The sequence below is a fragment of the Dermacentor variabilis genome, chromosome 2 (assembly GCF_050947875.1).
Source record: "Dermacentor variabilis isolate Ectoservices chromosome 2, ASM5094787v1, whole genome shotgun sequence".
NCBI classification, from domain to species: Eukaryota; Metazoa; Arthropoda; class Arachnida; order Ixodida; family Ixodidae; genus Dermacentor; species Dermacentor variabilis.
Genome location: NC_134569.1, coordinates 206,400,176 through 206,418,334, shown reverse-complemented (window position 1 = coordinate 206,418,334; position 18,159 = coordinate 206,400,176). Strand labels below are relative to the sequence as shown.

The following is an 18,159-nucleotide window of genomic DNA, read 5'->3' as shown; positions in this document are numbered from 1 at the left end:
GAAGATGTATTGTGAAGATGTCTTATTTGGCTGCCCTTCTTTTTCTAGTTCGGGAGTGCAACACTTTGTTCCTCAATTTCACGGCACAGCGCGCACCGTCAGCACCACACTCTTCGATTTTGCTTTGCGCAGGCAATGCAGGGCCCGTGTATCGTAATGTTCCATTACGAGTTCCATTGCTTTTATCACGCGACGCGCCGTGGGGCACAGATCGCAGGGATAGCGGCAGTGCGGCGGCGAGCGAGTCATGTCCGAGCCGATGACGAAGGGCGAAAAAAGAAGGAAAATTCATATAGTCGGCAAGTAAAGGTGTCCCTAAGAACCAGTTCACGGTTTTGTCGCGCTCGCTACCAAAAGTACTGGCAGTGCGTTCCTGTTGCGTGCATCGTGCGAGCCCCTGGTAGCAGACGACATAGCGTTGCAAGCGTAATGTATTTACGCTTGCTATACCGCCTGTCGGCTGAGAGTGAAAAAGAATGACATTAATAAATTACTTCTGCATTGCGTAAACGCCAGGCACCACACGTTTGTAGTTCAGAACTTGGCATATAATATTTAATTTATATTTTACATTTATTTAGCAAGCAGAAACATTCTGCAATTCCTCGAATAGAGCGTCATATAATGACGTACACTTCAGAGGTGGCACCCTCTCATATATTGGATGCGTCCTCCCCTTCTTCCACCACCGGCTCGGGAGTGGCACATTTAGTGACGTAAGCGGTGAAGCGAACGGTTCGTATTCCGAACCGTTATAAGATTCGGCCCCAGTTCTGCAAACGGCTTAGTCGCTCACGTTCGCCTTTGTTGCTTGCGTCGAAATCATTCCTGGCCACACGATTTCTCAGCCTGGCTTGACTCGCCGCCGAAACGGAACATGGCTGATCCGCCCGCCGATCAACGGCGATGCACGACTTTACCGGTGAAAAGAAAGCGCGCTGCTATAAATTTGGAAACTAAGTGCTTCTAATCGGTGAGACGATCGCCGCGAACGTGCTTGCATCAGATAGCGATGGCGACGATGGCGCGGTAGGGCAGACTGCCTCAACATTGTCTTTACAGGAGGCCCTGCAGAAGATGATCGAGTCCCTACGGGGCTTCGTTTTCGCGAGGAACCTTCCGCTCCACTACGTGGAGCATCTGGATTTCGTGGAAAAGGATGTCCGCAAGCTTAGCGTAAAGCAGGCAAGGCTGAGCGACATATGCTTTTCTCGTGCAAGCCACTGAGAAGTACGTGGCGAGATTCTTGTGGCGAGCTCTCCTCGGCATTTCTTCTGGATTTCCCAAGCTGACAGGCCGGCGCGGAAGCTTCCTCGCCACTTTTAAAAGGCCCCTTTTGTGGCCACCAAAGCGACGCCTCGGCGGTGCTCGCTTGCCACCCGCGACACCTCCTTGCAGCTCTTATAGCAGTGCCATTTTTAACGCCGACAGCCGCGGCTTGTTAGACGCGGTTGGAGCGCCCAGGAAGCAGTTAAACGAGTGAACACAATCAGCAGCTGGGCGGACGAAGGTGGGAGGGGCACTGGCCTCCTCGCCATTATAGATTTCTCACATCAGCTCTGCCATCCTCCTATTTCGATTTTTACGGTTATAACAATTATCGGTTGTATAACTATGGAATTTTCGTGACACTTGAATATTGTTATAAGTAGGTTCTACTGTATATATAGTGTTACGGAAGGATGAAAGAAGAGATAGCAAGAAGAAGGGAATCGCGAGACGCTGGCTGCTGCGGGTTGTTGGTGGTCCGCCATCTGAACTGCTCAGACTCATTTTGTATATATATTGTATATATAAACTTCTATACTGCCAACATCCCTGTAGCATATTGGTGAAAGGTGCGGGGTACCACAGCTTGAAACGAAGCTTCGCAGTGGACGTCGCATCACCGTCCGCACCATGAATGACCGTTAGCACGCGGGATCAACCTCGTTGCCGCCTCCAACATCACCGTCGCCAGCTACGTCGCTGTCACCTTCGGTTGTGGTTGTGCAACCCAAGGATCGTGAAACTTTCTGCGGGATTGATGGCGCCGAAGCTGAAGAGTGGGTGGATATGTACGAACGCGTGAGTAGAATCAACAGATGGGACCCTACGCTTATGCTAGCTAACTTGTTGTGCTACCTAAGAGGCACGGCAAAGGTGCGGTACGAAAACCACGAAGAGGAGCTAACCAGCTGGTACCAATGCAAAAAGAAGTTGACAGAGTTGTTTGGCAAACCAGCCGGCCGTAAAATTGCCGCAAAGCAGGAACTGGCCTCCCGTGCCCAATACCCCACGTAGTCCTGTGTCTCTTACATCCAGGACGTGCTAGCACTTTGTCGTAAGGCCGATCACGACATGACAGAAGCTGAGAAGGTCGGGCACATGCTTAAGGGCATTGCTGACGACGCGTTTAATCTGCTCATGTGCAAAAGCTGCTCTACAGCTGATGCAATCATTAAAGAGTGCCGACAATTCGAGCAGGCCAAAAGCCGACGCGTCTTGCAACCATTCGCCAGACTTCCCAATACTGCTGCAACGTCGACGTTTGAAGATTAACCCGCACAGCAGCATGCGTCGCCATCAGAGGACGTGCTGCGAATCGTTCGACGTGAACTGGATACGAAGGCGCCCGCAGGTTTATGTTCGCGTAGCCCTGATGCTACCACTTTTTCAGTTCCCCTCGTACAAGCCATCGTTGGCCAGGAACTTGAAAAGATTGGTTTACATTCTGTGTGTGCTGTCGCCAATCCCAAAGCTAACGAACGTGCTTCTACTATTTTCGCTCCACCCCGACCCTACTCCTCGCGTTATCGCAACCCGACTTAGTGGAGAAGTGCGGACAGCCAGCCGATATGTTTCACCTGTCGCCGCATTGGTCATGTCGCCCGATACTGTCGCAACTCGTGGCCGTCAGCACCTCGCACACCGACCAACCTGAGCCGTTTTGATGGAAATGCCCGCAGTGTTTCGCCCACCGCCGAGTCTAACAGCGCCGACAACTCTGCTAGGAACACGTGGTACAGTCGCTCACCATCGCCACGCTAACACCAGTTTCGTTCACCGCAAAGACGTCGGCCATCTTCCCGTTCGCCGCAGACACGTCGCCTTTCGTCCCCTGTGGCTTTTGGCCGCACCCTTTCGGAAAACTAAGAAATGCAGCCCTCGGAGGTGTTGCTGCATTGCCTACCACTGCAGCAAATCCTCTGTCTAAGCCCATAAGGAGAAGTGTAATTGATGTTAAAATAGACGGCGTACCTGTCCAAACACTCGTCGACACTGGAGCATGTGTGTCTGTGATGAGTGCTAGCCTACGTAGACGTCTAAAGAAGGCCCTGACTCCAGCAGCTGCCCGAGTGCTTCGTGTGGCCGGCAGCGGCGTGCTGGTTGTTCTTGGAATATTTACTGCGCGTATAGCCGACCCCCCAACTTCTGTTCTCTTTGCTGTGATCGACAACTGCCCTTACGACGTTATCCTTGGATTGTACTTTTTATCCACTCATTCTGCTCTCATCGACTGCGCAAACAGCGTTCTTCAGTTAGCATTGCCTCAACTCGCCGATGCTCCGAGCACCGCCCCACCGCACTTGTGCTCGCTTCACGATGTGCGTCTGACACCCGAGGCAGTTACTCACGTCACTACTTTGACCGCCCAGCCACGGGTTCCTGAGGGTGAATATGTGCTTCGCCCCATCATCGATGTGCCTTTGAACCGGAACGTTGCTCAACCGCATACACTGGTCACGGTTACTAATAACGACGTCGTTCTACCGCTTCTGAATTTCAGCCTGTGTCCTCGAGTGATTCCAGCCGGCATGTTCGCAGCCAGCGTTTCTAGTGGTTCCGAATTTGACATCGGGAGTCTGAATGCTGAGAGTGGTTTATTAGCGCCAATTGCAGTTCCCAGCTCTGGTTCCTTAACGAACGACTGCGCGAAAATGATTGCACCTGAAGAAGGCTGCCACCCGAAAAGAGGGGCAGGCGCGGTCGACCAAAGGAAGTATAGTGCGGCCGCGACCGACGTAGAGGCGCCACACGCCGCGAAGACGTCATGGCCGCGTCACGGTGACGCCTCCCTAACAGAGGAAAGCTAACCGCTCTGCTGGCATTCATAACAAAGTTTCTTCACTCACTCACTTACCTCACCTCTACACAGGCCACGGACATACGTCTCCTGCTTGAATCATACAGTGACATCTTTGGTTTCGGCGACGGGCCTTTAGGCCAAACATCTGTTGTTCACCACCCTATAAACAGTGGAGACACGAATCCTATTCGTCGGCGTCCCAATCGTGTGTCGCATGCTGAACGTCTATAGTCATCCAATCAGAAGTGGACAAAATGCTCCGAGAAGAGGTCATCGAGCCATCAGCCAGCCCTTGGGCTTTGCCTCTCGTCCTTGTGACAAAGAAAAGTGGCACCTGGCTTTTTTGCGTCGATAATCGCCACTTAAACAAGATCACGCGAAAAGACGTCTACCCACTACCATGCATCGATGACGCCTTGGACTGCTTGCACAGAGCTAAATACTTCTCGTCCATCAATCTTCGATCAGGCTACTGGCAGATTTCAGTTGATGAAATGGACCGCGAGAAGACGGCCTTCATCACGACGGATGGCTTATATTAGTTCAAAGTCATGCTCTTTGGCCTATGCAATGCTCCTGCGACATTTGAACGAACGATGGACTCTCTTCTGCGAGGCTACGAAAGGACCACTTGTCTTTTTATTACCTTGACGACGTTATCGTTTTTTCTCCCACGTTCGGCAGCCACCTGACCCGACTCGCTCCCATTCTTGCGGTCTTCCGAAAAGTAGGCCTCCAACTGTGCCCCACGACGTGTCAGTTGGGGTAATGTCAGATTACCGTGTTGGGACACCTCGTTGACGCATCCGGTGTCCAACCAGATCCGAAAAAAGTTCGCGTCGTGCGCAGTTTCCCTGTGCCACATCCTGCTCTGACCTGCGCTGCTTCGTCAGCCTGTGTTCTTACTTTCGCCGTTTCGTAAAAAACTTCGCCGACGTTGCTCGGCCTTTGACAGATCTTCTGAAGAAGAACACGCCATTCTCATGGGGCCTGGAGCAGGCTCACGCGTTTGCCGCTCTCATCGGGTTTCTGACCACCCCTTCCATACTTGCCTACTTGATCCATCTGCACCGACCGATGTCCACATTTACGCAAGCGGCCATGGCATCGGCGCTGTTCTCACTCAACATCAGAATGGTACTGAGTGCGTGATGACTTACGCCAGCTGCCTGCTACCACCTTCCGAGAGAAATTACTCCATCACCGAACGTGAGTGCTTGACTCTAGTTTGGGCTGTCGCCAAGTTCCGGCCATATTTGTACGGCCGCACGTTTTGGGTCGTTACAGACGATCGCGCACTACGCTGGCTGTCTTCCCTCCGCGACCCGACAGGTCGGCTTGGTCACTGGGCTTTGCGGCTCCAGGAATTTTCATTTGTAGTTAATTACAAAACTGGACGCCTCCACAAGGACGCAGACTGCCTCTGTAATCACCCTGTGGATCCCCCTGATCCTGCTGCGCATGATCCGGTGACCTGCGTGAGGGCTTTTACTGACATGACCAAAGTGCGCGTTGAACAACAACGCGACGAATCTTTACAGTCCATCATAGCTGGAGTGCAATCTGCCAGCACTGAGGGCACGTGCCGCATGTTCGTGCGGGACGATGGCATCCTCTACCGCCGCAATGTCAACCCTGACGGCCCTGAGTTACTCCTTGTTGTTCCTCGTCGTCTGCGATCCGTTGCTCTCGAACAACTTCACGGTGCACCGACTGTGGGGAACCTTAGAGTTTTGCGTACATACGACCGCGTACGACGCCGTTTTTTCTGGCCGGGTCTCTACCGCTCTGTGCGTCATTATGTCGCAACTTGCGAATTGTGGTCAGCGCCGGAAGGAACCTCCCCTGCCACCTGATGGACGACTCCATCCAATTGAAGTTCCCTCTGAATCGTTCTTTCGCGTAGGTGTTGACTTGCTTGGCCCTTTTCCGACGACGACTAGAGGAAATAAGTGGATCACCGTCGCTACTGATTGCGCAACACGCTATGCGATAACAAAGGCGTTGCCGACTAGTTGCGCAACTGACGTCGCCGATTTTCTCCTCCACGACGTCCTTCTCCACCACGGTGCACCTCGAGAGTTACAGACCGCGGCCGCTCGTTCTTGTCTCGAGTTGTCGACGACCTCCTCTGCTCTTGTGCCACTGAGCACAAGCTCTTCACCGCCTACCAGCCACAAACGAACGGTCTTACAGAACGTCTCAACCGAACAATCACAGAAATGCTGTCGATGTACGTCTCCAACGATCACCGCCACTGGGACGCCATGGTGGCCTACGTGACGTTCGCGTATAACTCGTCCCAACATGAACCCGCAGGATATTCACCATTTTATATTTCGTATGGTCGCGACCCCACATTGCCGTTTGACACCATCCTCCGTTCTGCGCCTCGTGTTGCAACTGAGTGAAGTTGCAACACGAGTGCCTCGTGTTGAACTCGTGAAGTCATCGATCGCGCTCACATGGCACGTCAAGTCGCCCGATCTCGTTTATTAGCCTCGCAGCATATACAAAAAGAGCGTTATGACCAGTGCCAGCGCGATGTTCGCGCCAGGTGCTTGGGTGCTCCGTTGCTCACCACGTCGTCGGGTTGGTCTCTCCCAGAAGCTTCTCTCTCGTTACACAGGGCCTTATGAATTCCTAGGTCAAGTTAACGACGTAAATTCCGAGATTTCGCCACTGTACAGTTTGATGCATCCTCAAGTCCGACGCCTGTTAACGTCGTGACTTTGCGCGGCTGAAGCTGTACTTCGCTCGCAATTCTGTGCCTACCATGGGCCGAGACGGCGCTTCACCACCTGGTGGTCCTGATACAGAAGGTCCTGTTACCCGGGGGTCCTGTTACGGAAAGAGGAAGGTCGCGAGACGCTGGCTGCGGCGTGTTGTTGGTGGTCAGCCCTCTTGACTACTCTTACTCATCTTGCATATATATTGTAAATACAGTCTTTCTGTACCCCCAACCTCCCTATAACATTATATAAGTATATATATATATATATATATATATATATATATATATATATATGCGCCAGCCATCAAAAAGCACTCGCGCGTATTCTCGCTCCACTTAGCGCACCTACCTGAGACCCTATCTTCTGTGATTGATCATTTAAAATCTTGATATCGCCTCTTCTGCGTTTCGCAAATTTAGCGTTGTGCTAGGTAATGTCAGTGATTTATAGGTCCTTCCTGGGTCATGAATACGATGTGTGTTGGCTAATACTTGCACGTTTCTCGCACCACACACACATCTACGTGGTTTGTCTTCCTGCCTCGGGTTGGCGCTGTGCGTTGAAAAAAAAAATAGGTTTTTTCCGTGTGCTTCATATGCTGGTAACAATGAAAAGGAATATTTGTGGGAGCAGTTTAGCAAGCAAAATATAGGCAAACATATCTCAAGAAATAGTCATTTTTATATATCCAGAAGGCGCTCGCCATTCCTCCTGCCTGTTAGTGATCTGCACTCGAGCTGAGGTAATAGCAGAGCGTTCAATTTACCAACAAATGGTTCTTTAAACTAATAAGTGTACGTGGGGCGTCATATTCCGCTGTACAATATATTGAAAAAAATTCTGTTACTGATATAAGTATAACACGGTGCTGCATCCTTGAGTCTGGTGCCAAGTGTAGACAGGAACCAGGAGCCGTTTGGTTTTTGCTTCTCGGCGCAGCTAGCTAATGAAAGCCAATCGGCTTGAACTGTTTGTTTGTTTGTTTGTTTTCGTTCGTTCGTTTGTCAGGATCATTTAAATGAGACTCGCTTGAGCGTGATCTGATAGTGGTGTGATAAGCAAGCCATTACCGAAATTCATTAACTTATGATAAACAAGTCGCCCTGCACCATAACAAGCATGGCGAATCCCCTTCTAGTAATAGTAGTAGTAGTAGTAGTAGTAGTAGTAGTAGCGGTAGTAGTAGTAGTAGTAGTAGTAATAGTAGTAGTAGTAGCAGTTGTTGTTGTTGTAATAACTTTATTCGTCCTTTTAAAGAAAGCGGGCAGTTAATTTATACTGTAACGCCCGCCGACGCCGCTACGCCGCGACGCTAAGGTCGGCCATCTCAGCCGGCGCCTTGGAGAAAAAGGAGGAAAATAAGGATAGGATGGCAGCGCGTGCTCGATGCGCAAGCTCGGCACGTGCAGTGTTGTGATAGAAAGTGGCTGCGCTGGTGCCCTTGGTCGGGCGCCCCGCTGCGACCCCTCAGTTCCTTACAATATCGAGATCGCTATGCTGTTGTCACTATCCCACCGCTGAAACGACAGTTTCGTAAACAGGAGATGTGTTGTTAGCTCCTCAAGTTTTCGGATATTCTGTTAGATTCAGAGGAAATTGACTACTTAAGTTCTAAGACTCAAATTAATTGCCACAGCTCATGCACCTCTCCCATTCCTCAATTTTTCCCAGTGTGCATACCACAAATCGCATTGTAGTTTTAAGCTGAGCTTAGCATACTGGCCGTTCAGACGTCGCACTTGTTCCTTATATTCTTCGCATATTTCAGATGGCAGAGAAAGCTTGCCTCGGAATCAGACTTTGCTACGCATACGAAAATCGCAGCGACGATAAGGTAAATAATCCGTTGACATTTTTAAAAGTACAGTGGCACCCCTTGCGGACTATACGAAAAACCGATACTTACTCCTTGTAACCAGTGATCATGCCAGGTAGAATGTCGGAGATTGTAAATGTCTCCAGCGGTCTTCACAAATTTCGCAGAACGTATTACGAGTGTTTTGTTTTGCTCTGCTTTATGATAATTTGCTTCAGCTGTCATACCATCGCGGAGATTATCATGTTTTCGTTTTCGCGATGGGTGGGCCAGTATCTTAACGTTGTCGCTCCTTCCATGAAGAAGCATTCACTTCATCCAGTGGTACGCAGTGCGTGGCGAGATATATCTAACCACCGCGATTAGAACTGATAGACATCCTTGCACAGTGATACGTAAACCGGCCAACACCATCGGGAGGTACAAAATTCGTAAATATATCTTCTTTCGTAGTTGCTGCATGAGGGAGCATTGCAGCCATGGTAGAATGTTATTGTAGAACAGATAGAACAAAATATTCGAAGATGTGTGGTCACTTGTATCAGTTTCGAGCCATTGCAAGACGCCTTGTCGCTTTCAGTAATCGCCACTTCAAAAAGTTTCGCTTCTTTCTCGCGTTATAACCGTAATGATTCAGCGTGGTGATGAGATCTTCAAAAATGTATTTTCCAGAACACAAGTGCAATGAAACAGCGTGTGCGAAATTGCATGGAAAAAGGCGCCACGGCTTTCTACGCCGGAAATCCTGTAAGTGCCACCAGTTCTCAATCGTTCCAGAATTTACAAGCTTCTTCGAACAAAAAGCTTCTGCATCATTCCGCCAAAATGCTGTTGGCGTACGGCGAAATATCGCGTGGGAGTAAGCTCGGATGACTTAACGACAGGCGTTCACGTTCAATGCTTTTCCAGGCTAACGCTTGGGACACAGTTTTCGGGACATGGCCCGCGGGGACGCCTGCGTCAGCATGCGTTTGGTGTGTTGCGACGCCACGTACCCGAGCACACGAGGGTCGGACCATACCGCGTCTAACCGCGCGCGGCTTAACCGTGTATCGGGAAAAGGGAATCCTGGCGGTTGAGCCAGTGCTGCGTGTTCGGACCTTTCAGGCCCCCCGGCGGGGGCCACCCACCTCTTTGGCCACTGCTTCACGTCTAGACGGCGCCTCCAGACTAACCCACCAGGAGGAAATCGGCAGTCACCTTTTCCTGTCCTTACTTCAATATTTGTCTTCCTCCCTAATTTTTAATCTTTCCTGTCTTTTTTCTTCTCTTCCATTTACTTCTAACATTCCTGGCGGCGAGGCATAACCTTATGTGTCGTAACCACACTTGGTTATACGTATTTGGTTATAGCGGGAAAGCGCAGCTGGCCTTTGTTCACAGCCTGTTCACAGGCCTGTGTTCACAGGTCAACGTTTCCTCGTTGGTGCCATGGCGGGCGGCTGACGCTTCTGCCGTAAAATTATTATTTTTCATTGCTCGTTCTTTCCCCACTTTACCGGATTGCCCTCGGAAAGGGCGGCGCACCGAAGATTTCTCAAAAATATTTGGCCTGCGAACTGAAAAATTTTCCCGATTCCGCGTAATCCATTGTGATGAGCCCGAAAAGACGGTGAGAATGATCTCACATTTTCTAGTTTCAAAATGTCCAGCTGAAGCACTTGGCGCAAGCTACGAAGCACGGCTAGCAGCAATCTCGTTTTGGAACTCCGCCACAAGAAACAACATGACAAGCTGCATAACGTAGTCCTATTCAGGGGCATGCCAGTAAAAATATCCCCGCACCTCACGATGACCACCACCTGTGGTATTTCTGACAATGGCCTGATGGAACTGACAGAAGCTGAGCTATTGGAAAGCTAGAGCGAGCCAGACGTGATCAATGTTAAAAAAATTACGCTATGGCGCGATGGAAAACAGCTCAAAATAAAACATATAATACTTACCTTTGGTTCAAGTGTGCTTCCCGAGAGTATTGAGGCAGGGTACGTTAAGATCCTGGTCAGGCCATATGTCCAAAAGCGCCTGCGATGCTTCAAATGCCAGCGATTTGACCATAGTTCACAGAACTACCGATGCCGCCAAACCTGTACTCAGTTCAGTGCCCATGAGCACTCCACTCAATCCTGTAAATACTCTCCCCACTGTGTTAACTGTGATGGGGAGCACGTCGAAGATTAGCGGTCCAGCCCATCCTGGAAAAAGGAAATAGGTTGCAAATAAAGTGAAGTAAAATATAACGCTAAGGGAGGTACGATGGCGGGTATCGTACACACTAAATAACAGTTTTGCCCAAGTGGCGCGTCAGGGGGCAGCACCACAACGGCCTCCGGCGGCTGTCTGGCCCACACGCAGCGAGCCGGCAGAGAGGCCATCCGTCCCTTTGGCGGTTTCAGCTAGCACTTCTCCGCTGTCCCAGAAGAAGGGGCCATCAACTTCCGGTTTGCTGGCTCCCAGGGTCTCGTCTCCCGAGGCGACGCCTTCAAGGTGAACAAACCACTCGAAAAAATAGGTGTCCAAAGCGCCGGTAGACCTGATGGACACATCTTCATGCCGCAAGTGCCTAAGGAGCGGCATGAATCTTCCTACCGCTCCAAAAAATAGAAATATCGCATTACGGAGCTGGAAAAGAGCTCTCTAAGTTAACTTTTCTTCTCTAGACAGACAGCAGTAACTTCTCATTACACATACACAAACATTACAATGGAATGTGAGAGAGCTTCTCCCTTATCTGGACGATGTTAACGAACTCTTTTGAAAATTCAGTCCAAAGGTGCTGTGTGTTCAAGAGAGGCATCTAAAACTCGCACACGCAAACTTTCTTTGTCAATACATAATCTACCGTAAAAACCATAATGCCTCGTCTGGCTGTGTATAGCAATTGTTGCACTCTGTAGCTTGTCAATTAACGTGTCGCCTCTCAAGCGCCCCAAGAGGCAGTATAAGATCAGGCAACTCTTTTCTGTAAGTTTGCAAACGTACGTTCCACTTATATACATCCGAATCGTCATCTAGGGAAAACAGACTTCTGCATGCCTCATTGATCAGCTTTCCGTGCTGATCAATGACCTCACAGCCTGCCGCTCTTGCCTACGTTTCCTGGGGCCAGAGCAGACGTGCAACGCCCCGCAAAAAGAGTGCTGCTGCGACGTGTCGCTTTTGCCCAATTGGGTGCGTCGAGTCAAAGCGTCGCCGCAGCAGCAATGTTTTTCCGGCCTTTCCGCGTCTGCTCCGGCCCCAGGAAACGTAGGCGAAGCTGCAGGTTGCGAAAAGCATGGCTATGGTAAAAAGGAACCTGTCGAACAACGGTTACCCTACACTACCGCTCAGAACTGCAGGAGCGCAAATCAGCGAAGCGCCACCGTGAAACGGCGTAAGAAAGAGTGAAGCGCGTGGCGGTGCCTTACACTATGGGAACAAGAATTTTTAAGGGCTACAGAGAAAGGAACGTAAGACTAGTGTGCTCAGAAATAGGGCTGAATGCCTTATTTGATTTTCTTCCGCGCATTGTCGGGGCTCTAAAACTGCTATAAGTGCACCATGCTCGCACTCAGCATGTTCAGTCGTTCCTAATAGAGTTCAGTGATGTCACGCATGGATACAGTTAATGTGTGTTCTCTATTGATTGCGAAGGAAAACAGGATAAAGCGGCGCCTGTAACTGGGCAGCACACGCTATTTAAAACGTAATGCATCCAGCTCGTGGCCACAGTACTTGGGCCACTAATAGGTTATGTTGCTGAGTGTGTTGGTTGCCAGCCCATATACAGCCTTTACACACCATGAAAAACAGAGGGAAGGCGGGAGATGGAAATTCAAGACGATGAGCAAAACGAGAACAAGGTGAAAGCGGGAGCCCACTATACGGACCATGTTGCTCATAGTTGCTTCGTGTCTAAGTCGTGCGTAAACTCGCAGACGCTGGAGCTTTCCCCACAACTGCATGCAGCGTGCAAAAACATTAAAAATGATATCACTTTATTGTGCTCATCTCCATCGCGGTGTGCTAAGAGCTTGCCACAATCGAGATGACAAAGCGTAGTGAAAATGCAGCACAAAGCATGGTAGTACCACGTGGCACAAACATGTTACTCACCTTTTAGAAAGCAAAGCACAGCGTACTTAACGTCGCATAGCCCCTTCCGAACATTACCTCAGGCCTAAGAAGTGCGCATAAATACACAGATCCAGAAAGAAGCTTGGCCAACTGTATGACCTTGCAGCTGCAGTGAGGCAGACGATGTTGCAGCTCCGTTGGAGCAGACAGCGCCTGCAGCTATAGGGTTCTCTCTCTAAATGACCTCCGTAAATTCATTTCGTCAACTGCATTTCGTCAACACAACTTGGCCGACCTGACGACAGACAGCTGCGGCGCTTTCGGAACCCGCCATCGCAGGCGACTGGCAATCGCAAACGCCATGTGGCTCCTTGTCGTACGCGCTGTTCCCGTAGTCCCCAGGCAGCGCTCACACCATCCTGATCACAATAATATTTCTCTTCAGCAGGGCGGTCGCTACAGGCGTTGCAATTCTAATCTATAGGGACTGCTTAATATTTAAAATTTCGTGAAGTAATCTTTAGGCATCGGTACAGTGCTTCGGATCGCAATTTTTATTCTTCTGCTTCTAATAAAATTAGGTTTTGCAACGTAATGATACTTTTGAACTTTGATGTCACGTCCGGCTATTGCGAGAGCGGGGAGTACAATTTCTTTGTACGTCCCTTAAATTACCCCCACACATGAAAACTTCCCCACAGGTTCTGCGGAAGATTTCTATGTATTCCTACGATCTCTCATTTCTTTCTTTAATTTGGATCGTTCCTGCTGAATCCTCAAATCTCCCCACACGTTTGTAACCTACCGCGTGTTCCTTTCTTCTGTTTTTTTCTTTTTTTATCACGAAGTACTCAATATGTTTCTACGGAGTTTTCATGCAGTCCGCATTTACTTAAGTTCTGTTAAATAATAGCATCAGCCACCTCGCTTGATTCCATTAGCCACTTTCCCAATACCTGGCGATTGCCACAAGTATATACATATGTGCCACGCAGATACATGCATCTTATATATAGTACCTTAGGCACTCTTTATGTATCTCGTACCTGTGTAATGATAGGCCTGACAAGACGTGTACCGGTATCTGTATTTCCGATACATGACAGAATGTATCGCGTACCTTACGACACATGGTACTGCTATCGCAACATCACCGTGCAAAACTATAACTGTTGGCTGAACTCCGCTTCTCAAGCTGATACTGCTGTCACTAAGCCACCTGAATAAAACTAAAGGCAGCGACATTCGTTTATCTCTCCGCCAAATCCCTCCAGCGAGGGCAGGCGGACAAATTCCACAAGGTTATAAGCTTCACAGCGCTATTTGCGTCATCGTGCAGAGGCTTCTTATTGGCGTTTGTGTAATTAGATGGCGGCCTGATAGCTAGTCGGCAATCTGTGCAGCTACTACCATCAATTACAAAAGCGACAAGCAAAAGCAACTAACAGCGCAGCTATAAAGAGCTTTCGTGCTAAGCAGCTAAAGCAACTCCAACAAATTGTTTCTGAATGAAAGTATCATACTTTGGACAAGAAAGAAAAAGAACTTTAAATACTAACAGACATTTAATTCAAATGAAACAAGGTTGGTCGCAGATTAGAAATTTCCATGCAAACATTTTTGTGCATGCTCGTTTTCTGCTACATTATATAGATGTATAAAAAGATATTTGCGAATGTATCGAAGTAACTTATGAGACGAATGGAAAGTATCGCATCGGTTGCAATAATTGCTGTAGTATGTTGTATATGTATGTCAAGTACTTGTTGCCCAATTATCTTGTATCGTATTCCGATACAATTGCAAATTGTGTTCGCCAAGCCCCACGTACACAGCATGCGCTGTGAGCACGTATGCCTTCTAACGCTGGAGCAACCAGTATAGTGCTCATTACGCCGACAATTGAAGTCGTCTCTAACACTTGTTTCCTTCTTGTCTTTAGGAGAAGTTTTCGCTTACATTGGAGCAGTTCAAGGCCTTTGTGGAATATTGCAGGGTAAGGAAACGCGACTACGTATCTTGTGAAACGGCATGCTGTCACTAGATTATCGATCACGGAGAGTCGTCGGCTACGCACTTGCAGCCGAGTTCAGAGGCAGGCGTCACGAACCTGCCTAGTGCTATGCGAGCTCCTCCTTCCGTGCGAGAAGCCCTCCGGCTTACATTTGACTGGAAAAGCGCACGCATGTGAGAAAAACATATTGATGTCGAAAACGCTATGCGCCCAGGCGTGTCTCCCTTGAACGGAAGTGCTGCGTTGCTGCAACGTGACCGATCTGAGCCATCTGAGCTCAGAGCAGACGCCATTCCGAGGAAGCCGGCCGGCTTACTTGCTTGTGTAAGTTGAAAGAACACATTCGTCCGGTAACGCAGTACACACACACACGCGCGTATATATCTCGTATATATATATATATATATATATATATATATATATATATATATATATGAGGAGTGTCAGTGTTTTGTTGGCTTCTTATGATATGACTAATAAAAGGCGGGCCCCTCGGTTAACTCCCTTCTCGTTTGCACACACAAACACACACACACACACATGTATGTATCTATATATATATATATATATACTACGTGCTTCACCCAAAAAGATCACGTTCTCGTGGCGCCTGTTGCACAAAGGATGTTCCACATCCGCCGCCAAATTCTGTGAGTGGTGGCGCAGGCTACCGCTCCCAGGGTTCTACTAGGAAACATAAATACCCAAGAAAATGGATAGGGAAACGGCGCCGCGAAAGCTCAGTTGGTAGAGCATCACACGCGAAATGCGAAGGTTGTGTGATCGTTCCCCAGCTGCCGCAAGTTGCTTTTTATCACTTTCATCTTTCATTTCCATTAATTTATCGTTTGTTTAATTCATTTATTAAGCAAAAGCAATTTCCCCTATGTTGTCCTTGGTGGCAGTGTTTGCTTATTATGATATATATATATATATATATATATATATATATATATATATATATATATATATATCATTTATTTTTTCTACGTTTTGATTTCGGCCACAGCCAATTACCCCTATGCTTTTCTCAGCTTCATTGCCTGTTGGCTTCATATGATCGTGACGGACATAAAATCAAGCCCATCGGTTTCCCTCCGTTCTTTTGTGCATTAAGATAGTGACGGTGTTAACATTCTAAAATAGGATGAGGAAATAGGAGGAAGAAATTAACCTCATGTGAGTCATTTTCTTGAAATTAAAGCTCAGGGGCTGTAAGAGAAACTTATTGTGAAACCTTCTCGGATAGTAATTCTGATCTTTGATAATTACACGTCCTCTTGCAGGACAATTTGTTTGCCTAACGGAAGGGCGCAACGATTGCCATCATAAAGCATTTAACAGACGTTAACTGCACAGCTACTATATATATATATATATATATATATATATATATATATATATATATATATATATATATATATACGGCAAGTAGTTACAGCCACTGGCTTCCATTCCGCTGCCGGCGTGAGCGCTGTGTGCACCCGCATACCGAGCACCATTATAAGCACCTAGCAAGAGCTACACACAGCAGCTCCTGCGTGAGCTGCCGTGTGCATGCTCTCGTCTGAGCAGTAACCGTCAAGCTAACGTTATTTAATAGTTCACTGGGCGCTGACTCACGCCGACAACTTTCCGTCGATCTCATTTCGTGCACCACCGAGGTGCGACGCCCGCGGCGCCGCTGGCGGTGATCATCACCCCAGCGTTGTGAGACGCCTGGTAGCGGCCAGGGCGCTGTTCCTTCTGCAAAGGAGGAGTTTCCTTGCGCGCTGGCTGCGTCACGTCAACACGCGAACCGTTCGAGGAGCTCGACGCATGCGTAATACACTGCTGTCGCTCCCAATGCTTCGCACTTTGTTGGAAACTGCCGGTTTATTTGGATGAAAGAAGAAGTGTATTCGTGACCATCGTTGCCGTGGCCTGCCGAGAGGCGCATTCTGTCTAGCAGTGGACCAGACAGTCTGCTCATGCGCAGCCGTGCTTGCTTGGGTAGTATTTAGAAAAATGGACTTTGTGCTTTCTAACAATTTTCTTTGTCTTTCCCTTCAACTACAGCACTGCATCGATGACAGCTTGCTGCCTGAGAACGTCTCTGTCCTCCTGGGAGCAGTACGGTACCTCCTGAAGTCTGCCAACTTGGCTAGCCCGGTACTTTAGGGCAAACATATTTCAGCGTTCGTATCACTTCCAGGAAACCCATGATCCTTCCCACGTAAAAATAAAGGCGAATAAATGGCATGGAACAAAGGACTCCTTTATTAAACTAAAGTAGTCAAACTTGGCGCGCCTGAAAAAAAAAAAAGCATTCGGCATAGTAGTAAAGCAGGGTATAAACAAATGATCAAACAAAAATTTAAAAACTTAAAAAAGTTTCATTCGAGTAAACCACAGATGTCAGAGACCTGGTCTTGCATATGTAAGACTTCGGTCTTATAAGATCGTTTCTATTGCTTAAGGCGTTCAACCATGACAAGACCAACTTTTCAAAAATGAAAGAAACATAATGTATGCGGCTATCACTTAATGTATATAGGCTGTCCGGACTACTTTCAGCTTTCACACCCTAGCATAAGATAATTGGCAAACTTGAGGTTGGGAGCTTGGTGGGGCTGGAGTCTGTCGACAAATTTGAGGTCTGGAGATTGGGCTCCCAACCTCAAGTTCGCTGACAGACGCCAGTGCCACTGCTTCCCCTGGCAGAGAGTGGCGTCACTGTGTATCAGGTCACCGGCCCCGTCAGGCGCTCAAGGCACTGGCGATTTCCGCGGTCTTTGGAAGATTGCTCCTCGCATTGCCGTCGTTCCGCGATGGTTTGGCTGATTGGTAGCCAAAGTGCCCTGTTGCGTGGTGAACTGCCACAACCGCGACAAAAACACCCGGGACCTTCAGGCGCCTGTCAATTTCTACAGTTTCCTCGGTAGATGGTATGAAAAGGAATGCAGGCAGGCATGGATAACCGCCTTCCACCGAATCAAGTATGTCGAATTGTATGTTTGCTATTTTTCGCGGCAGTGCTGTAGCTTCGGCTTGTAGCTGAGTCGCTACAGTTTGCTCGCAAAGACGAAAATATCGCTGCAGCTCTACTTCGACGCAGAGAGCGTCGGCTGATTTGTGCGTGTGGCGCACACTGTGCTCTCGCGTGTTTTCTTTTTAGTGCATAAGCATTCTATCGCGAGTACCCCCAGCCTCGTCACGCGAAAAGTGTGATTCCTTGTATCTGCACCAAAATGCTTAATTTGCGAAGTTAAGGCCATTAATCGTTATAATAGTGTAAGCGTTGATGTTGGTAACTGTATAAGCGATAAGGAACAATTGAAACAAAAATAAAGAATAAAAGGAGAATACCCATAAGAGATAGAATACCCATAGGAAGCGGCCCGCAGCGCGCTGAGTCGCGTACCTCAGGACCTTCATTAAAGTCTTGCATCCATCCATCCATCCATAGAGATACGTAGGGCTCCTTAGA

At 48.5% G+C, this 18,159-nt stretch overlaps 1 protein-coding gene across 2 annotated transcripts in view; it reads left to right on the top strand.

The window, feature by feature from the left end:
- LOC142573062 (uncharacterized) overlaps positions 1-16,931 on the top strand; it is a 45,296-nt gene extending 28,365 nt beyond the window's left edge. Inside the window, exons 3-6 of one of the 2 annotated variants that reach the window (XM_075682572.1) lie at positions 8,573-8,638; positions 9,293-9,367; positions 14,619-14,672; positions 16,749-16,931. In XM_075682572.1, coding sequence (XP_075538687.1) covers positions 8,573-8,638; positions 9,293-9,367; positions 14,619-14,672; positions 16,749-16,850 — 297 coding nt within the window. In that variant the 3' untranslated portion in view covers positions 16,851-16,931. The remainder of the gene's footprint in view (positions 1-8,572; positions 8,639-9,292; positions 9,368-14,618; positions 14,673-16,748) is intronic. The other variant, XM_075682573.1, reaches the window with a different exon arrangement.
- Positions 16,932-18,159: the final 1,228 nt, after the last annotated feature.